At 35.0% G+C, this 22,219-nt stretch overlaps 3 protein-coding genes across 9 annotated transcripts in view; 2 read left to right on the top strand and 1 right to left on the bottom strand.

Annotated features, from left to right (window-relative positions):
- The first annotated feature begins 1,971 nt into the window (after positions 1-1,971).
- On the top strand, positions 1,972-4,563 carry LOC106078762 (uncharacterized). Its single transcript, XM_013239768.2, has 2 exons — positions 1,972-2,098; positions 3,980-4,563. Exons 1-2 carry the CDS (start codon positions 2,038-2,040, stop codon positions 4,525-4,527), a joined length of 609 nt encoding a protein of 202 aa, XP_013095222.2. The 5' UTR covers positions 1,972-2,037; the 3' UTR covers positions 4,528-4,563.
- Positions 4,564-5,825: 1,262 nt separating this feature from the next.
- LOC106068314 (uncharacterized) lies at positions 5,826-22,082 on the bottom strand. Of its 5 annotated transcripts, none has more exons than XM_056040187.1 (3): positions 18,418-18,543; positions 10,422-13,621; positions 5,826-10,274 (listed from the first exon to the last, which is right to left on the bottom strand). In XM_056040187.1, the coding sequence occupies exon 3, from the start codon at positions 10,168-10,170 to the stop codon at positions 9,034-9,036; it is 1,137 nt and encodes a 378-aa protein (XP_055896162.1). In that variant the 5' UTR covers positions 10,171-10,274; positions 10,422-13,621; positions 18,418-18,543; the 3' UTR covers positions 5,826-9,033. The 5 variants fall into 5 exon arrangements, with proteins under 5 accessions (XP_055896162.1, XP_055896163.1, XP_055896165.1 ...); XM_056040188.1 differs by lacking the exon at positions 18,418-18,543 and adding an exon at positions 18,104-18,170; XM_056040190.1 differs by lacking the exons at positions 10,422-13,621; positions 18,418-18,543 and adding an exon at positions 21,054-22,082.
- Positions 15,721-22,219, top strand: part of LOC106080176 (kynurenine aminotransferase-like) — a 24,372-nt gene continuing 17,873 nt past the window's right edge. The window contains exon 1 of one of the 3 annotated variants that reach the window (XM_056040178.1): positions 15,721-16,269. In XM_056040178.1, coding sequence (XP_055896153.1) covers positions 16,252-16,269 — 18 coding nt within the window. In that variant the 5' untranslated portion in view covers positions 15,721-16,251. Of the gene's footprint in view, positions 16,270-17,647; positions 18,168-22,219 lie in introns of those variants that run through there. The other 2 variants (XM_056040177.1, XR_008779647.1) reach the window with 2 other exon arrangements.

Genomic DNA, 22,219 nt, shown 5'->3' with positions numbered 1-22,219 from the left:
TGTAAAAAGGGATCGCCGAATTTATAAAGTTGAGAACCGATGCTCTAACAAGTCCAATCTAGTCAGCAAAATTGTAAAGTTTTTAATTCTGAATTTCTAAAGTTGAAATTAATTGAACTGATACAACAGATTGTACACTCGGGAGAGAATCAAATGAAATCATTCAAAACTTACCACAAGTCATTATTTCAAAGCTAGGGTTATATATTCTACCCTATTCGTGTCTCTGTCACTCACAACATAGTTTGAGAGGGTAAGAATGTTCTAGTCTAATCCTTTTCTATTATAAATTTCATTGAGCATTCTCTTTGAGTTGTTTTTCGTACAATAAAATGTATCCTGAGGTTATTATCGACATGTCCAAACGGTGTTAAATATTGTCTTTGCTCTAAAATATTTTTCAGTGAAATTATTATTTTGAATTATCTAACTAATGATTTACTTTGACTTTTGGACAGCATTTAGCTAAATTATTTACTTTTTCATTTGAGTATCATTTAGCTGAATGATTTACTTTGTCATTTGAGTATCATTTAGCTGAATGATTTATTTTGTCATTTGGACAGCATTTAGCTAAATTATTTACTTTGTCATTTGAGTATCATTTAGCTAAATTATTTACTTTGTCATTTGAGTATCATTTAGCTAAATTATTTACTTTGTTATTTGAGTAACATTTAGCTAAATTATTTACTTTGTCATTTGAGTATCATTTAGCTAAAAGATTTACTTTGTCATTTGGACAGCATTTAGCTAAATTATTTACTTTGTCATTTGGACAGCATTTAGCTAAATGATTTTCTTTGTCATTTGAGTATCATTTAGCTAAATGATTTACTTTGTCATTTGGACAGCATTTAGCTAAATTATTTACTTTGTCATTTGGACAGCATTTAGCTGAATGATTTACTTTGTCATTTGGACAGCATTTAGCTAAATTATTTACTTTGTCATTTGAGTATCATTTAGCTAAATTATTTACTTTGGCATTTGAGTAACATTTAGCTAAATTATTTACTTTGTCATTTGAGTATCATTTAGCTAAAAGATTTACTTTGTCATTTGGACAGCATTTAGCTAAATGATTTTCTTTGTCATTTGAGTATCATTTAGCTAAATGATTTACTTTGTCATTTGGACAGCATTTAGCTAAATTATTTACTTTGTCATTTGGACAGCATTTAGCTGAATGATTTACTTTGTCATTTGGACAGCATTTAGCTAAATTATTTACTTTGTCATTTGAGTATCATTTAGCTAAATGATTTACTTTGTCATTTGGACAGCATTTAGCTAAATTATTTACTTTGTCATTTGGACAGCATTTAGCTAAATTATTTACTTTGTCATTTGAGTATCATTTAGCTAAATTATTTACTTTGTCATTTGAGTATCATTTAGCTAAATTATTTACTTTGTTATTTGAGTAACATTTAGCTAAATTATTTACTTTGTCATTTGAGTATCATTTAGCTAAAAGATTTACTTTGTCATTTGAGTAACATTTAGCTAAATTATTTACTTTGTCATTTGAGTATCATTTAGCTAAATGATTTACTTTGTTATTTGGACAGCATTTAGCTAAATGATTTACTTTGTCATTTGGACAGCATTTAGCTAAATGATTTACTTTGTTATTTGGACAGCATTTAGCTAAATGATTTACTTTGTCATTTGGACAGCATTTAGCTAAATGATTTACTTTGTCATTTGGACAGCATTTAGCTAAATTATTTACTTTGTCATTTGGACAGCATTTAGCTAAATTATTTACTTTGTCATTTGAGTATCATTTAGCTAAATGATTTACTTTGTCATTTGAGTATCATTTAGCTAAAAGATTTACTTTGTCATTTGGACAGCAATGCGTTAAAAAGAGAATGACTTTAAGATTTGTAAAATATTTTGTATTGTTCTTGTTTATCTAGATTTATGTCGTTGATATTTTTCTTTGTTCTATTTTTAGGAAAATTCAATTCTATTGCAAAGCGATCGCATTCATTTCTACAAAGAAGAAGACTTGGGATAGTCGTAACTATGCATCCGTCAGTACAAGCTATGTTGATCTGTGTTGTTATGGGAGCATTGTTCTTGACACGTAAGTATAATACTTGTATAATAAACATTTAACACGTGAATGCTCGGTGCTCAAGTCGCTGCCTGGTCGTGCGGTTTGCGCGCTGGACTGTCGTTCAGATATATCGATGGTCCAGGGTTCAAACCCTGCCCGCTCCCATCCCCCGTCGTCCTGCGGGAGGTTTGGACTAGGAAGTAATTATCTTCAACTTTGAAGGAACATCCGAAACATGTAAAACATTTTACAAACATTTTACAACACATACTTATATACAGGGCCGGCCCTAGGCCGATTTGACGGTTTGCTCCGATTGGGCCCTGCGCCTGGCTTGGGTCCCGCGATTTACATTGAGCGAATCACTATCAATCACGGCGGGATACACATTTGCAACCCCCCCCCCCAATAATCTGCTGCCGAGGACAGACACAGACGGCGAAAAGAAAATCTTAATCGACCACCGGCGGACAATGGTTATGCTTGTCCTGGATGTGGCAAAATATATAGGTCACAGCTGGGGCTGCGCAGCCACGGGAAATACTGCATTCCTTATTAATCTTCAGACTCGAAGACAAGCCTTATCATGAGGCCTATTATTATCAGTCACTGCTCTTGTCACAGGCTTTTAAAGACGTATATAACTTAGAGTGTTAATTTCATAGACATCAATAAATATAGACTGGCCGAAGGAAGTCACTTCATGTAACTTGAACACATGTATATCTATTGTAGTCGGATTTCCGATATTATCAAAAATTGCATGATCTTCATTCTTAGAGATTAAACAAAACTCATAGACATAAATAAAATATAGACTGGCCGATTAAAGAGTTTTATGAAACGAAAAATTTGTGACTTGCAATTTTGTGTACTTTATTATACAGCATTTATGAGCAGTATAAAAGTTAAGTATTCATATCTATTTCAGCCAAACACCTATATATATATTGTAAATAAGGAGGCAGTGTAGTTTTGTCATAGACATAAATAAATATAGACTGGCCGAAGGAAGTAACTTCATGTAACTTGAAAACATGTATATTTATTGTATTCGGATTTCCGAAGTACGAAAAATTGCATGATCTTCATTCTTAGATAAATAAAACTACACTACCTCCTTATGTACAATATATATAGGTGTGTTCGATATACATGTTTTCAAGTTACACGAAGTTACTTCCTTCGGCCAGTCAATATTTATTTATGTCTATGGTTAATATATATTTAGTGTATGCCTAGCGTACGAGTGACGGAACTTTAATTAACCCACTGGCGCCTATTGCGTTTGAGTTGATTCTTCTGAATGTTCTATAACAAATGTTGGTATAATAATCCCCGGGTACGCTGTTCTGCCTCATCGTGGCACCTGGGTGGAAACGGCTACTTGAGGGGGTAGCTAGGCTAAATGAATGGCGAAACACAACTCCCGTGGGGATGCCCACGGGTAGGCGGGAGTGGACCCATTGCACGGACGGAGTTGAAAGAGAGCTCCCACGGCCCTGTCGATAATCCATGCGCCGTTCTCAAGGGACCGTTACATTAATGGCGAGTTCCCCCACAGTTAGCTTGGTATAACATAGGAAAATGGCGGAGGCTCCCTGTAAACTCGGTCCTTTGGCCATGTCTAGCCCATGCGTCCAGAGGCCAGTTATGCTTTATATAGGCATTGACTTGGGTCTCTTCCAGACAGAACGGTCGTTCGGACAGGTTTTTTTTTTTTTTTTTTTACTGTTTGACGCTCAAATAGGTTGTTTTTTTTTCAAACTTAGAGCTCGAAGAGTCTTCAACTCAGCTCTTAGACGATCTAACGGTATAATAATCTAATTAAGAGTAATAATTGCCATTTGAAAAAACAATTAAAGTAAAATATCAGTAGCTTAATTAATATTGTATAAATGTCTCCAGATTGGGCGCACGGCTTGGAATCACGTGCTATAACTGGGAGCAAAAGAACTGAACGATCTCTCTGTGACGACTCAAGGTGCCGAAGCCTTGAGAGGTTAAGGTCAAGGCTGGAGTCATCAAAACGTTGGCTGTTTCAAAGATCTGATGTCTATAAAGGAAGGCGTTATTATCTCTCCCAACAAGATCCGATCTCTAGATCTGAGGAAGCCATGGCGACTTGCGCCCTGTACGGAGGATACCTGGCAGAGATTCAAGACCTTGACGAATTTAATTTCATCGCAGCATTTATCAAAAAGTTTAGCGGATTCCGGTTGGTTCTGATCGGAGCAACGGACAATGCTGAAGAAGAGGTTTGGAGATATAGAACCACCAACGAACTGGTGCCATCATTTTTAATCAAAAGTAGGAAATGGGGAACCGAACGAAACTGTCTCTACCTGTTCAACGATCCAGGGTGGTTGGCTGTGGATGATCTCTGTTATTACACTATTCCAGATTATCCAACCCGTTTTCTGTGCGAAATCCCAGAAGATGAAGACGATTGCTAGACGATGATCAAAATTTAATTAAAAAAATAAATTCTGCACATTGTTTCATTTCTTTTTTTCCCGTATATTAACTGTGACGTTGTTTTTACAAAGCTTATATCAACTCACTCCGTCAGTCACTCTGTCAGTCTGTCTGGTCAAAGTTTCTACACGTTATCACCCAATCTTGGATCAAGCTGAAATTAGACACAATTATTTCTTTTACCTGACAACACACAATATCAATAAAAATAAAACTATTGGTAATCAATTATTTTGTTTGGTATCTTGTGCAGTCAAGCGTGACGTGTTAAAATTTGCATAATTTTTAGTTGGTTGAAAAAAAAATTTTAGATGAAAAAAAAAATGCGTGTGAATGTATCAGAAATTGAAATCAAGGTTGAAATTTCAATTTTAATATAAATATTACAGTCAGAATGCGACATTCGCTAATTCACAATCGGATGGCAACTGGCCATTATTGTTTGCCATTGACCAGCCAATGCACGAAATGGCCGGCCATTTTCAGCCAGCTCGCGATGAGAGTACAAATGCTTGCCCCAAGTCCGCAGGAAATGGTCATGTGCGAAATTTGTGTTTTTTTTTTTTTTTTTGGTTTTATCTTGAATAAGTTTATGGTAATGACATAACATTACAAACAAATCTGTCAAATTATTTTAGAAAATAATATTCATTTCTGTCGTTACTTGTTACAAAATGAACATTGATGACATTTCAAACGGCACAGCAGATTGTGGTTCTTAGGGATCTCGAAAGTATGCTGGGCACTTGGTAGTGTTATTGCATCGGGTGTAGCCTTGACCACCGGTCATTGATTGCAGAGAGGCGATGGTACGAAGAGTTGGTGAACTTAGGTGAATACATTAAGTCAGCGTTATTAAATAACCCTAACCCTAACTTTGTATAATACTTCTAGTATGACCTTGACCTGTGATGGGCCAACTTTTCTAGAAGAGGACCAAAAACTCAAATAAAAACGTTTTTTAAACTTATTATCATAAAAATTCTACAACCAAAAAAAAAAGGGATTTTGCATTTATATTAATAATATTTATTAAAATATAGTATATTTATGTTTGAAACCAAAATTTCTTTAAATATTTTCTGTACATAAATAGAAATCGTTTACTGCACAAATAGTTGCCATGATATCGCGAGCTAGGGAGGGAGGGAGGGAGAGAGAGAGAAAGAGAGACGAGCACCACTAAGATATAATAAATAACACTGTATTTATTTTATTTCGTTTAATTCTTTGAAACTCAAACTTCAAACGAAAAATATATACACAGTAAATATGATTCAGATACAGCATACTGTAATATTAGTAATGATCAAATAAATCTAGCCAACTATCAGTATCGTAGCTGGGGTGAGGGGAGGGGGAAGTATTTGAGAATCCCCCCGGGTCTCACTTTAGGGGTCCCCCAAAGAGACCAAGACTCACCCCGGCCCCCAAATGATGGCGTTTTCCTAGCTACGCCACTGCCATTTATTTACTTTAAACTAACCTATAGCTCACAAAACTTTAACTCTATTCCTCCCAAAGCCTCTATAACACTCCTCCCACGCTCTCGCTATCTTCAGCCTTCACCTTCCCTTTTGCCGCCCTTTTTTTGTCCCCTAGCCAAACTCATACACGTGGGAGCTGCACTCATGATTACCAGATCATGCGACGACACATTCTTGCAACTTGCCTTGACCTACAAACTTAAGCGTGACAGCCTTTAAGTCATTGGTTAACATGCATGACTAGATGCATGACGCGTAGGATGTAATCATCTTTTTTTTTTGAAGTTACGTCTGTATTTGATAAGATAAGAAGATAATATGATAATCTTGATTATATATCTTTTTTTTCTTCTGTATTAACGTCTGTATTTGATAAGATAAGAAGATAATATGATAATCTTGATAATATATATTTCTTTTCTTCTGTATTAATGTCTGTATTTGATAAGATAAGAAGATAATATGATAATCTTGATAATATATCTTTCTTTTCTTCCATCTTCTGTATTAACGTCTGTATTTGATAAGATAAGAAGATAATATGATAATCTATGGACTAAATGATGTAAAAAGTCGTCTGTTTCTTTGGCCTCAGTTAACGATCAGTGTGTCATGTGACCAGCACAACGACCAACCACAGTTTGGGGAAACCCTTATCATAAGCTCTTTGGTCATGGAGACAATCTGGCATGTTTACAAATCTTGAATCCTAACCGAGGATTCCCAAACAAAGACCCTATCACAAAAGAGGAAATCGGAAACAGGTTCTCTGGGGCCCCCCACGATGACTTCAGAGGCGGCTTTAGGCGGTGGCGCATGAGGGAACGACCTGAGACGTAGCAACGAGCTAGTGGTCTAAAAAAAAACTGTCCTCAGGCTGCGATGTCGTTGGTCAGTGTGCATGCCTCCAGTGACCAGGGGCGGACTGGCTATATGGGCATTCGGGCAAATGCCCGGTGGGCCGGTACCCAAATGGGCCCTTAAGGTCACCTGAAGGGTCTCGTAAATGCCACTATATAACGCATTGAATTGTAAAAGTTGTATAATATTCTCTTATAAAGTTGTATAATATTCTCTTATAAAGTTGTATAATATTCTCTTATAAAGTTGTATAATATTCTCTTATAAAGTTGTATAATATTCTCTTATAAAGTTGTATAATATTCTCTTATAAAGTTGTATAATATTCTCTTATAAAGTTGTATAATATTCTCTTATAAAGTTGTATAATATTCTCTTATAAAGTTGTATAATATTCTCTTATAAAGTTGTATAATATTCTCTTATAAAGTTGTATAATATTCTCTTATAAAGTTGTATAATATTCTCTTATAAAGTTGTATAATATTCTCTTATAAAGTTGTATAATATTCTCTTATAAAGTTGTATAATATTCTCTTATAAAGTTGTATAATATTCTCTTATAAAGTTGTATAATATTCTCTTATAAAGTTGTATAATATTCTCTTATAAAGTTGTATAATATTCTCTTATAAAGTTGTATAATATTCTCTTATAAAGTTGTATAATATTCTCTTATAAAGTTGTATAATATTCTCTTATAAAAAGCCTTCTGAGCGTCGTGTTTAAAAAAAAGAAACATTTTACAGACTCTACGGTGTAACGCTAATTTAATCTAATACATTTTCCCAAATAATGTAATAGTCTACATCCGTAGACAGTGCTACTAGTAGGCTTCATCCTTTTTTGGGCCCACACTTTAAGCGATTAAAAAGCAACATAAGGCCTACTGTATTTCTTTAAAAAATTTCATTGTATCATGCGTTCAGTTTTCGATACATTATCAAACTTAACAGAACAATTTTTGAGGACAGGTAGACTTAGAAATGGATGTCAATCATACGATATACAATTTGTGGGCCGAATGTATAGAAATGCCTGGGCCGATTTTAACACCCAGTCCGCCCCTGCCAGTGGTCTCGTTGTGATATGACACCCGCTAAGGCCGCCTCTGGTGACTTGACACTGTTTTAATAAAACGCAAACTAAAACTGTAAGACCATATCAGGAGATTCTCAGAGCTCGCAAAGACCTTTCTGCAGGGAACTGTACCAGAGAAAAGAAAAAGAGGCAAACAGAGTAAGTGATTGAGAGACATTGAAAGCTAAGCCCTTCAGACTTCATCATGCATTACTCTGACAACGTATCTCTTAAACACGGCAAAAATTTGAGTAAAAACTGTACCGAAAAAATTTATTTTATAATTTTATAAATACATCAATGCTATTTAGAGACTCTCCTTCCAGGTAAGATTACACTGTTTGGTGTAAGGAGTCAGTCAGTCCGTCTGTGTGTCACATTTAATCTCGAATACAAAACGATAATTTACACTGGTCCTTTTGTAGTAGGTGACATATCAGAAATGTGGTCAATAACAATAAATAGATGGAATGCATTTACATATTTAAAAAGTTAAAACTCTCTTTTACACTGGCCCCTTTTACTTCAGGATAGAAGACTTAAAAGTAAACTAGCAATTATACATAAAACACTGAACCATAATCTTCAAATACAAAAACAAAATCTAATAAAAATACTCAGAAGGACGCAAAGATAAAGGCACATCCCTCATTCTAGATGCTAGGAAAAATTTATACAAATACTCCTTCTTCCCTAGTGCTAGCCACGAAAGCCAATTACTTGGCGGAATTTATGTCACTGGTTAAAATATAAGACAAGAATGAAATAGGAACACGCGTAGGACGTAATCATCTTCTTTCTGAAGTGACGTCTGTGTGTTATAAGATAAGATGCATATATAAATTAAAAACATGATATTGAAAGGTTGTATTTTTTTAATTATACATAGCTTAGCATATAAACGTGGAAATCCATTAGATTTTTATTGCAAATATCATCTGTGAAATTGTATTGCAATTATTGTCTTCGGAAATGAAGACAGCTATATTAAGAAAGAGAAAAGGTTTTGAGTATTAAAATGCTCTATTAGAGAGAAACCTAGTCCATTACATATTTTTATAACGAAGCCTGGTGTTTATCCTCACATGAAAGATTACTCAAGTGTTCTTGACATAAATGTTCAACTTTATTAAGTTCTCTCCCTATATCGTTAGTAATCGCTTTCCAGTTTTCAATGGCAGCTCTTACTTCCCCTGAGAGGAACTGAGGGAAGTAGGTGGCGTACATGGCAACCAAAGCGTCCATAACATTTCTTTTGTTATTGCATTCTCCAAGAGGAGCCCGCTCAATGTCAGTGTCATTTGCTTTGTCGTCTGACCTTACCATCTGACTAACATGTTTTTTAATCAGTGTGTGTTCCTCATCCTCGGTAATAAATTCTAATTCCACAATTCCCAAAAATTCACCTCCTGGCCAGTGCATGCACCTCGGGCTTCTGTGAAATAATAATTTGGTTGGATCTGTAAATACATTATCAAAATCTGGATACAAAGGCTCGAGATCTTGATAACGCTCTAATGGGTTAAAGTAATAGCATACCGACCACTCGTCGACTTCATCTGACAATATTCTAAATGAAGATCCTTCTTTAATCTCAACATCTTGATCGTCTGCTGGTTCTGTGTTATTCGAACGAGATCTTTTGTTTTTTAAGTTAAAAACACATTTACTTTCGCTTTCTTTCGCGATTTTGTAAGTCTGAAAAGAGTCGGTGAATTCCGGTGACTCCTTTTCAAATCCAAGGGAGATAACTCTAGGTAGAGAGTAGCCAGCCCCTATGTCCACAAGGTGATCCACATCGGGAAAGGCCAGCCCATGTAGCAGAAAACAAAGGTGATTGTTGGGTTGGTTTTCAGCACATGGCCAGGTAGCTCGGGTCATGGAGACGTCTAAGCCAATCGCTGTCAACAACGCAAACATGAACGCGTTTTGAGAATAGCACAGTCCTCCACGACAAGCAAACATGGCCGTCTTTATTTCCTGCCAGGTTGGCCTCCTGCGTTTGTCGAGATCAACTGCCATCAGAGTGATGCTTTGAAATGGTTCAGTCTCGAGAAATCGTGAAAGTATGGTATGTAGAAAATTGAATTTCTCTTCAGTTGGTAAATCTTTTATTGTTGACTTAGGAATATCTTTTACTTGTAAAACATTTTCTATAAAATATAGTGCTTCTTCCTTGGTCAGTAAAGACATTTTGTTATGCAGGTCTTGGGAGTTACAAGTGATGAATTATTAGTGGATCTAGTAATAGTCGATTTCTTTAAGCCAATGACACTATTGAAGTTGCCAGGAGCTTTCTGTAATAATGAAAATAATAGACGTGATCATTTTTAATAATGAAAATAATAGACGCAATAATCTTTAATTATGAAAATAATAGACATAATAATCTTTAATAATGAAACTAATAGACTTAATAATCTTTAATAATGAAACTAATATACTTAATAATCGTTTGGGACTCCTCAACTCAAGAAAACATTAAGAAACTGGAACAGACACAAAATAGAGCAGTGAGATTCATAACAAACGAATATTCACATTTGACTAGAGTAACACCTTTAGTAAAATCACTAAATTTAGAAAGCCTTCAGGACAGAAGGCTCAAAAGTAAAGTAGCAATCATACATAAAACACTGAACCATAATCTTCAAATACAAAAACAAAATTTAATAAAATACTCTGAAAGACACAAAGATAAAGGCACATTCCTCGTCCCATATGCTAGGACAAATTTGTACAAATACTCCTTCTTCCCTAGTGCTATTAGAGCATGGAATGGGTTGCCTGAGCTAGCCAGGAAAACCAGTGACTTGGCAGAATTTAAGTCATTGGTTAATATGCATGACTAAATGCATGACGCGTAGGACGTAATCATCTTCATTTTTGAAGTAACGTCTATATTATATAAGATAAGAAGATAATAATGAAACTAATAGACGTGATTATCTTTAATAATGAAAATAATAGACATGATAATCTTTAATAATTAAAATTAATAGACATTATAATCTTTAATTAAAAGGAAACTGAAATAGTCCTAAGACTGGAGACGAACACTCTTGGAAATCTAGGCCCGCGGAAGTTGACCTCCATCGGCCTTTCTGAACTAACTGTTCTGTGCAGGATCCAAGCAGGTGTACATTTTTTGTTTAGATCATTATTACCGATAGCTCGACCACTAGATGCTCGGGTTAGGGGCGTGACTAAAGGCCAAGCACATGGGGAAACATTTTTGCTGGAGCTTTTTTACATCCCCGCCAGTGCAATGGACTCGGTGCCTAGGCAAGCCATCTGAGATTCTTTACTTCAATCTCTTCTTTGCGCGTATTCTCTCTCTCTCTCTCTCGCTTTCTCTCTTTCTTTCTCCCCCTCTCTCTCTCTCTCTCTCTCTTTCTCTTTTTTTCTCTCTCTTTCTCTCTCTCTCTCTCTCTCTTTCCCTCTATCTTTCTCTCTCTCTCTTACGAGGTGAAACTAAATATTTCTATTTCAAAAAAAAAAAATAAATAAAAAAATTAACTGTCACGCCAAACAAAGCTACACAGATCATTAGATAAAATTAAATACTTTTATTGTTCTAAAAAAATGGAAATTTAGTTTGACTACATTTGTCCACCTCAGCAATACTAGAGTGGTAGTGTATGTATAGTGGAAAACAACCTAGACATAACATACATACAAAAAGAAAACAACACAACTAAATATGCATAATAAATATAAGACAATACGGTAAACGGTATTAAATGTATAAATACTCTATTCATTTTGTTCTCCAGCATAAAGTTCTTTTAGATTTTAAAAAAAATATTTTCAAGTGAATTCATAGTGAAGTCTGAAAAAGGTTAGGGTGGTCTTCACAAAAATTCCTTATCAAGGTCTCCGCTTACTAACGCCTGCCACTATAATGTGGTCACTTGAAATACTGGACTAATCAGGAGTCCTGGCAATCGAAAACTAAGCCATTTTCTAAATTTACAAATTATCTGCTTAAAGAAACCACTCCATGTTGAGTATCTGCTAGCTGCTTAATCATGTGGAAGAATGGTAGACTTTAAAATTGAAATATAGGCCTATATGAAAAACATGAGTCAATCAAAAAAAAAAAAAAAAAAACAATTAGTCAATTTTAGTCAAATTAGTAATTAGTTATGTTTGATTTCAAAACATGTCCTTTACATCATCTGCCCCATAGATCGCAAGGTCTGAAAGGGGTACTTTACTATCGAAAAGGAGAAATAAATTCTACATTATTGAGAGATACAGTTTTAGATATAAAGCTGTTCTTATATAAGCCTTTTTTTCAAAAATTATTTGTAATATTTTTGCTTGTTTCTTGTTTAAAGCTAGATCCAAATTTAAGTGTTTTTTTTTTTATTTGTTTTTTTTTTTCTAGCTTTATAAAAAAAAGATAAATCGAGGTCTCAGTTTTCTGTAGCAATGTTTTTATAGACGTGGACAGTTAACAACTGATCTAAATCGTGTAGATTTGTTCCGGAAAAATTGCGAATTTTTTTCCAGTTCTCAACGGCAGCTCTTACTTCCCATGATTCAAACTGTGGGAAATATTTGGCGTACATAGCAACGAGGCGTTCCATAAGATTATCTACGTCATTTCCTGTTTCTGCGGGACAAGCGAAGTCAACGGAATGAACTCTTGGTTTGACGTCGCCCGGTAAATTTTGACTAATGTTAGTTTTAACTAACGTGCGCGTGCTGTTCTCTGTAATAAATTCTAGTTCGATAATGGCAAAAAATCGACCTCCCGGCCAATGCATGCTTCTAGGGCTACTATGGAACACCAGTTTGGTCACATCTGTGTAAATCATGTCAAAATCTGAATCTAGAGTTTCAAGTTCTTTATGAAGGTCTGAAAGCGTAAAGTGATAACGAGTTTTCCATTCTCTAGCAGAAGACAACTTGTCATCAGCATCTGCATTTTCATCACCTTCCAATTGCACGTCGGCAGTTTGAATATCCCCCGCACGTATAGACTTCTTTGTTTTTCCTTTGAAAACAACAGTGTCGCCATCTTTCACAAATTTGTACGTCTGAAACGAGTCAGTATATTCCGGTGACTCGGTTTCAAAATCAAGGGAGATAACTCGCGGCATAGCGTAGCCCATGGCCACGTCTGCGAGAAAAGTGTCGTTTGGAGAAAACAGCCCGTGTAGCAGTAGACAAAGGTGATTATTGTGTTGATTTGTAGGATTCACACACGTCCCGCGCGTCATGGAGACGTCTAAGCCAATCGCTGTCAACAACGCAAACATGAACGCGTTTTGAGAGTAGCACAGACCTCCACGACAAGCAAACATGGCCGTCTTTATTTCCTGCCAGGTTGGCCTCCTGCGTTTGTCGAGATCAACTGCCATCAGAGTGATGCTTTGAAATGGCTCAGTCTCGAGATATCGTGAAAGTATGGAGTGGATGAAGTTCAACTTGTCGTCATTTGATAGATTTTGTATTGGCAGTTCTGGGACATTTTTTAGTTGCAGAATATTTTGAATAAAATATTTGGCTTCTTCAGTGCTGAGTAAAGCCATCACAAAACTATGAAACAATGTTGACTTTTAAAGTTTTGATACGTCAAAAAAATTAAAACTTGGATCTAGAATAGTTTAGACGTCAATACGTAGCAGCTCATCTGCAAAGAAAAGGGAAATAATCATGAATAGGGTTTAACTTCATTCAGATAGTCATCCACCATAAAAAGAGCCATTCAAACTTCACATTTACACTGCGATTTAACCAGAGTTCCATAGTGTGGCGCGTAAAGTGGGCACATTTTGAAAAGCAAGATCATTGATCTAAGATGTGTTAACCCTTAAAGTGCTGAACTGTTTTACAATGAGTGCAAACACTAGTCTGATGTTTAGAGGCTAAACTACCCCACGCGTTTTAAGGGTTAAGGCTGTTGTTATGGCTGCCTTTTGTTTTTATTTCATGTGAATGTTATTTTGATTGTGTGTAGCCGCCACTAGCATATGTAACTTGAGTGCTAGATTTTATAATATTCTCTTTAAAAGCAACACTTTGAGCGTCTTGATTTAAAAAAACAAAACAAATTATTTTACACTCTAAAGTCTGCTACTTATCTAAAGCATTGTCGTAAATATCCAACATCTGTGTATAGTTCTTCTAGTAGACGTCAATTCCTTTACATACTAAAGAATAAACCTTTAATTCTTGTAGAAATTGACGTTAGTGTGAATATATTCGGATAAATCTATAAAGGAACCAACAACAACGTCCCAAGTGCTATAGATAACATGCCTAAGTCGCATGGTTTTTCCCGTGCACTCCCAGGGGAGCAAAGGGCCTTAACCACAACTCTCCACCGAACTCAGTTCTGAGCAGTTTGCTCCCCTGTTTTTTTGGATTCCAGTATCCTCAGCTTCACTGAGGACTGACCTCTTCCAGGTTTGCTTGAATGAGTTGAATCTGCCCACTTTCCTCTTTCCTTGCGGATTCCAATCAGTCACATACGAATTCTTATTGGTTTGGTGGAGTTGTCGCATGATCTCGACATGGCCACGCTACGAAGTCATTCACAAATCACAACTATTATCTTGAACAGTGTGGCAATGCGTTGGTTGGAATCAAAATGCAAAAGAATCGAAAAAAAAAAGAGAAGAAAATAAGTAAGACAAAACAAAAACAACTATTGCTGGAATCCTGTGAAAGAAAGAAAGAAAGAAAGAAAGAAAGAAAGAAAGAAAAGAAAGAAAGAAAAGAAAGAAAGAAAGAAAGAAAGAAAAGAAAGAAAGAAAAGAAAGTAAGGAAAGAAAGGAAAGAAAGAAAGGAAGGAAAGAAAGAAAGAAAGAAAAGAAAGAAAGGAAAGAAAGAAAGAAAGGAAAGAAGGAAAGAAAGAAAAGAAAGAAAGGAAAGAAAGAAAGAAAGGAAAGAAGGAAAGAAACAAGGAAAGAAAAGAAAGAAAGAAAGGAAAGAAGGAAAGAAACAAGGAAAGAAAAGAAAGAAAGGAAAGGAAAGGAAAAGAAAGGAAGGAAGGAAAAGAAAGGAAGAAAGAAAAGAAAGAAAGAAAAGAAAGAAAAGAAAGAAAGGAAAGAAAGAAAGGAAAGAAAGAAAGGAAAGAAAGAAAAGAAAGAAACAAGGAAAGAAAAGAAAGAAAGAAAGAAAGGAAAGGAAAAGGAAAAAGAAAGGAAGGCAGGAAGGAAGGAAAAGAAAGGAAGAAAGGAAGGAAGAAAGAAAGAAAAGAAAGAAAAGAAAGGAAAGAAAGAAAAGAAGGAAAGAAACAAGGAAAGAAAAGAAAGAAAGAAAGGAAAGGAAAAGGAAGGAAGAAAGAAAGAAAGAAAGAAAAGAAAGAAAGGAAAGAAAGAAAAGAAAGAAAGGAAAGAAAGAAAGAAAGAAAAGAAGGAAAGAAACAAGGAAAGAAAAGAAAGAAAGAAAGGAAAGGAAAAGGAAGGAAGGAAGAAAGAAAGAAAGAAAAGAAAGAAGGGAAAGAAAGAAAAGAAAGAAAGAAAGAAAGAAAAGAAGGAAAGAAAAGAAAGAAAGAAAGAAAGGAAAGGAAAGGAAAAGGAAGGAAGGAAGGAAGTGTGACTAAAATGTAGCAAAACTATTCACGTTTTATTTTAAGTACTAGATATTCACCAGCATTATGGTGACAGCATTTATGAATGAACATGCTCAAAGCCAAAAGAAACACTAGTACTAAGACGACAAAAATATAGACTGAAATCGAAATACAAAGAAGCCCTGCTGAAATAAGAAACAATTTTGACAGCATTTGTTTTACTGAACGTAAGGATATTTAATTACCTTCAAACAAGTGGACATGTTCTGTTGTGTGTGCTGTCTAAGTTGCATTCAGTCAAACTAGGTTTACATTATTGAGAAAGCAATATACGACCTTGTGAGTAAAGTTGCATTTTCAGATTTTGCGTTCTACAGGGCAGATGGTGCTAAGGTCATCAGTTTCTATGGCCAACGTTTAACAAGCATGGTGTCATGTTACCCACCACAACGACCAACCGCCTTTATTTCCTCAACTAAAGTCAGGTACCTATTAGAGTTGGGCGGACTCAGGGGCGCCCTAAAAATTCCCGAAAATCTTAATCCCAGTCTTCATCAAGATCTGAACCCAAAACCCCAGGTTCGGAGGCCAAGCGCTTAATCACTCAGCCACCACGCCCGCCCACATGACCTTGTGAGATGGGAGGCTAACTAATGGAGGATGAAGAATTGTATTTGTTTAAAGAAGTCCATAGGCCTGAGAAACTGACGAGGAGTGAAACTGAATCATAAATAATATGTTCAATGATGGAGGATCTTCATGTACGTGTAGACCTATATGTTAATGTATATGGATAATATGGTAGCAGGAATACATCATATCTATATTTTTTTTTAGTTTTATACTTTAAAAAAAAAAAGCTTAATTTATAATATGTTTTTTTTTTTTAATTTTAACAATTCCAACCTAAAAAATAAGTAAAGTGTTTATATTAAGAGATTCCCCAATCCAAGTGTTATACTTTATTCATTTAGTAATATAGCTTATCAGATAGTTTCAAAATCATCTAATATTCATTCTTATTATTCATATAGCTAATCACCTTCTATAGTTACATTACTAAACTTTACATAATGCTCTTGAGGAAAGGTATAATCGGTAATACATTCCCGGAATGTTCTACATGTTTCGGATGTTCCTTCAGAGTTGAAGATAATTTCTTCCTAGTCCAAACCTCCCTCAGGACGACGGGAGATGGGAGCGGGCAAGGTTTGAACCCGAGACCATCGATAAATCTGAACGATAGTCCAGCGCGCAAACCGCACGACCAGGCAGCCATCCAATTGGATGCCACATACACAGTATATATTTTATGGGCCGATTTTGTCACCCAATACGCCCCTGATATATCATTATATCATATATGTATATATTTTAGTATATATTTTAGTTTTCTACTTGAAAAAAAATGCTTAATTTATAATATGGTTTTATTAGGCTATTTTTTTTTATTTCAACAATAATTCCAACCTAAAAAATAAGCAAAGTGTTCCGCTAAATACTCCGAATGTACGAAGTGTTCCGTTAAGGAAAAAGTTTGGGAAACACTGGCTTAGACGGACCGGTGGGTGTCATGAACAAATTGAACAAAGCCTGAGCTAGCCAGGAAAACCAGTGACTTGGCAGAATTTAAGTCATTGGTTAATATGCATGACTAAATGCATGACGCGTAGGACGTAATCATCTTCTTTTTTGAAGTAACGTCTGTATTATATAAGATAAGATAATTGTCAGGTGAACGATTTGTCTAGTTCAGATGTAGGCCTAAACCTCAAACTAGTGAATCCAATTAATTTATTTCATACACGGCAATTTGATCTAGTTAGTGCAGAAAATGCACCATTTTGTTTAGATTGCTTCTTCTCATGTCATCAAATATGAGTATTTCATGTTCCCATTTAACACACGCTAAACACTATATCTAGAATTTTGAGATATAATCATATAGAAATATAGATCTACATCAGTAAAGCAAAAGACTGATAGATTAGACTAAAATCCCAAGATCTGGTTGAAAATTATTAAATTCGACATCACTGATCAATTATTCACTAACCTATATAATTTTTTTGTAAAAACTTGACCTTTTATCATTATCATACTATAATTATGTCAACAAATCATCGAAACTCTGGACTAGTGTTATCAGTCAGTAGAGTAGATGTAGACTAGATTATACATGGATTAGTCCTAGATCTAGATCCTTGATGTTATTATTCATTATTGTTATAGATCTTTTGAATCTAGATTTAATCATATCTTGGAAAATATCGATGCTAGATCTATTACTAGACTCTAGCTAGATCTATAAGTATAAGTCAACTATCATAGACTATAGTATAAGTATAGTAATAAGCTATGCTGAAATCGCCCTTTAGACTTAAAATCTAGATTATATACTAATATTTATAGAATCTAGATCTTTACTTAGAAATAAATTAAAATATAGATCTACATCTAGATCTATTTACAGTTTTGGATGCACGCAGTGTCAGTGTGTAACGTGTCTACAAGACTGGGGAGGTTTTGTACTGGCACTGCCAGTAAATTGTTACCCTTAACAAGTTTAACTGGGTTAAGGCTAAGGAAACAAACCTTTGATGGCTTGGTTCAGCGTATTTGCTCCAGTTTCTTTTCTACCAGTACTGTGCGGGAAAAGGTGACTTAGTATTTATAAGTAATATTAAATAATTATGACATTAAATGATTTATCTATACTATCTACATTACTTCATTACATTCATGATCTATTTATTCTAGACAATCTATTAGATCTATAATTCTATATCTTCTAGTCTAGATGAGTCTGATAAGTAGATCTAGACTAGATCTAAAAATCTAAGTTAATACTTAGATCTAGTATGCTGTTATTTCTAACTAATTAATAGATCTAATACTAATAAACTTACTTATATCATATATCTAAGTAGTGCTCTTGTTAAAAAAATTTTCTTCAATGTTTGAATCACTTTGAAAAGAACATAATATATAAGCTAGATATTGACTGTGACTGACTGCCCTGACTTACATGTCAGAGCCTGAACATGTTACAATTATGTAATCTAGATCTCGAAATCAGTGATTCTCAATATTTTTTTTATGGAGTACTTAAGTACTGTGGAGTCTAGTTCTAGATTTTTTTTGTTATTTTAAAAATGAAAAAGATATTAGAACTTGATCTAGATATTGTTAAGCTGCATGTGCATGGTCATGTGGTATGCACTCTGGACTGTCATTCAGTGGTCTTGATGTTCCAGGGTTCAAACCCTGCCTGCTATCAGGTTTGGGCTAGGATGTTTATTATCTTCAAATCTGAAGGAACATCTGTAACATGTAATAACAGAGAAGAAGTTTTTCTGGGGCTTGGTAAAAAGATTTTCGACATGTTGACATTGAAAAAAAAAAATTGTGACATGTTAACATTTTGTCAGTATTTGTTTGCTTGTCTTGTTTTATATGTTTTAAATCTGAATCTTTAAATCTTTAATCTGAAATTTAAGATGACTATACCCTAGCCCAAACATTTGACGGAATGATGGCAGGTGGGGATCACTTGATGACAGTCCAAAAGGCAATTAACATTATCAGGCAGCCGACTCGTTTCAAAAACATAAAGTTTAAATAAATTGTTTGCTTGTCTTGTTTTATATGTTTTAAATCTGAATCTTTAAATCTTTAATCTGAAATTTAAGATGGCTATACCCTAGCCCAAACATTTGACGGAATGATGGCAGGCGGGGACCACTTAATGACAGTCCAAAAGGCAATCAACATTATCAGGCAGCCGACTCGTTTCAAAAACATAAAGTTTAAATTACGCACTAAACATCAAGAGACATGATGACAGTAATACAAAAGCTCAACAGAGAATTTAATTTTCAGTATTGATTAGATCTAAAATAAAATAAATTTTTTCTAAAAAATGCAAGAATGAAGATTGTATTGTCAATGTCATGCTTGGTGTTTAAACTATAAGCCACATAAAATCATTCTTGTTTAATTTTTACAAATCTTATATCAACTCACTCTGTCTGTCTAGTAAAACGTTTGAGCACGTTATTTCTCCCGCACCCATTCTCTGATCAAGTTAAAACTTAGCACAGTTATTCATTGTCAAGGATAATACATGAATCAGTAAGATAATTATCAGTCAATTAGTTAATGGTAATTAATTATTTCGTTTGATACCAATAAGGGTAATTAGTTCTTCGTTATTCAGAGATATGGCTAAATATTTGGGGTTTTGTCACATCAGAAAATTGTACACATTATTTCTTTCACACTCATTCTCAGATCAAGTTGAAACTTTAAACAATTATTTATTTTACCTAACAAAACATGAATCGACATTAAAATTTACCATATAGTCAATTAATTTTGGTAATTAATCATTGTGTATGATATAAAAAACAGGAAAAAAAACATCATATACATTGTTGAGATATAGTTGTAAATGTGGAGTTCTTCCTCCTTTTGTTCTTGTTTTTTTTATTTTTCTAATGTTATATTCATAAACCTCCTGCAGGACGGCAGGGGATGGAAGCTGCTATGGCTCAAACTTAGGGCCATCATGACAGCAGCCCAAAACTCATACCACTTGACTAAACAGCCATCCATTTTTAGAGAATAAGATATTAGTGACATATTTTTCTGTCTTTTAAAATGTGTCGATTCCATATTCAACTTTATTTTCTGTATTGATTCATTAAATTAATTTAAAAACATTGCAAGTTCAAGGACTCTGAGCAAAAAATAAAAGCCTAGTCCTGAAGTATTACTTAAAGTAGATTTACTTTTAAAAATTAGTTTGGGTAAATGTATTCATTCCAATTAGAATGAAGTCCTAAAGTATTACTTAAAGTAGATTTACTTATGAAACTTAGTTTTGATAAATATATTCATTCCAATTAGAATAACAAAATAATGCTTTCAACTTTCACATATATTGTAATGCTTCTCAGTAGCAGCTCATGTTATGATAGACCCAGCTCTCAATACTTGAGAACCACAAACCTGTTGAGTGATCCAGCAAATGAACTCTTCAAGGCACTATGTCAACAAAAAGTCCACAAACTAGACTATATATAGAGAGACATAGACTCTTAGTGAAGTTATAGAATCTGTGTTTTTTTTTCTGTCTATGTTTGTCTCTCATTGTAGGATACTCTCTCTCTCTCTCTCTCTCTCTCTGTCTGGTCTAAATCTTTGACTTGTTATTTTTACCAGTTCCCATTCTCAGATCAAGTTGAAATTTTCGCTGACAACACATGAATCAATAAAAAAAATGTATCCGACTTGCTGAAGAAGGCAGACCTAAGGGCTTCCCAAGACTAACCTACATAGATTCTGCAATATCTGAGAACTGAATAGATCAATGAAAGCATGTGGGATGAATTGGCACAAGATTGGAACAAATGGAGACAGACTGTGTGTGCTGGTACGAACCTCTCCAAGATCAATAGAAAGAAAGCAGACTTAGACAAGAGAAAGAAAAAGAAAGCTGCCCTATCAGATAGCCCTAACATGTGCATGAAATGTGACTTACTTGACTAAATCTTGTGTACTCCCAGGGGAGCATAGGGCCGCAACCACACCTCTCCGCCGAACTCGGTTCTGAGCAGCTTTCTTCATCTGCTCGCATGTCATTCCAGTACCCTCAGCTTCACTGATGACTGACCTCTTCCAGGTTTTCTTGGGTCTGCCCACTTTCCTTTTGGGTTCCAGCCAAGTGCCTGCCTCGCAACATTGGTAGCTGGTTTTCGCAGGGTGTGTCCTATCCAGCTCCATTTTCGTTTTGTGATGTCTTGGGCTATGGGCATGAAATGTGAAACTGTGGCCAACTTTTCTGCTTGTTTAGTCACTCTAGATTTGCCTTGACTCAAGGAGAAACTAAAACCAGTGATGTATCTGGACGCATCAATTCTCTTTCAAGACAAAAAGGAACCATGTATATTTCATTCATGTGTTTGTAGTAAAGTAACCCTCTAAGACCACGTGGTCCATGCCAGCAAAAGTTTTAATCACCTTTATTTTCCCCAACTAATGTCACGGTACATTCAAGGATGGCTGCCTGGTTGTGCGGTTTGCGCGTTGGACTGTCGCTCGGACTTATCGATAGTCCCGGGTTCAAACCCTGCCCGCTCCCATCGTCCTGCGTGAGGTTTGGACTAGGAAGTAATTATCTTCAGCTCTGAAGGAACATCCGATGCATGTAAAACATTAAACAAAACATTTGACCCATTACCCTTGTGTTGACATTTTAAAAAATCATGAAGTTGAAAATCCTAATCTTCAACATTCTTCAGGCTGTGAATCTTTGGTTCAGAATCCTCTTTACCACTCAGCTTTCAAGTCTCTTTGTAACTCAAGCCTGTATGCAGTCACTCAATGAACTCTTTAGGTTGTGTCTGTTCTATTTATGTGAATGTTTCTGTTGTGTTGTCTTTATATGAGAAACGAGTCCTTGTAATCACAACTAATTCCCATAGGGATCAATAAAGCAGTCTTAGTCTTAGTAATAAGTTATAAGTAAAATAAAGCACTATATCTTATCTTGTATATAAATGTTCCTATAAAAAAAAAGCTTTTAACATCTAATGCTTAACCTTAATTCCTACATGTTAGACCTAAAAAAAAATAGCAACTGCTATTGTAAACAATGGTCCCCATGAACTAGGGAAGTATAACAGAAGTCCTAATTTAACTAAATAG

This window comes from Biomphalaria glabrata, chromosome 9 (genome assembly GCF_947242115.1).
Source record: "Biomphalaria glabrata chromosome 9, xgBioGlab47.1, whole genome shotgun sequence".
NCBI lineage: Eukaryota > Metazoa > Mollusca > Gastropoda > Planorbidae > Biomphalaria > Biomphalaria glabrata.
This window is presented reverse-complemented; position numbering and strand designations above follow the sequence as displayed.

Coding starts and splice junctions, on each gene's coding strand:
- LOC106078762 (XM_013239768.2), top strand. CDS start 2,038: ATGCATCCGTCAGTACAAGCTATGTTGATCTGTGTTGTTATGGGAGCA. Junction 2,099..3,979: donor GGGAGCATTGTTCTTGACAC/GTAAGTATAATA, acceptor AAATGTCTCCAG/ATTGGGCGCACGGCTTGGAA.
- LOC106068314 (XM_056040190.1), bottom strand. CDS start 10,170: ATGTCTTTACTGACCAAGGAAGAAGCACTATATTTTATAGAAAATGTT.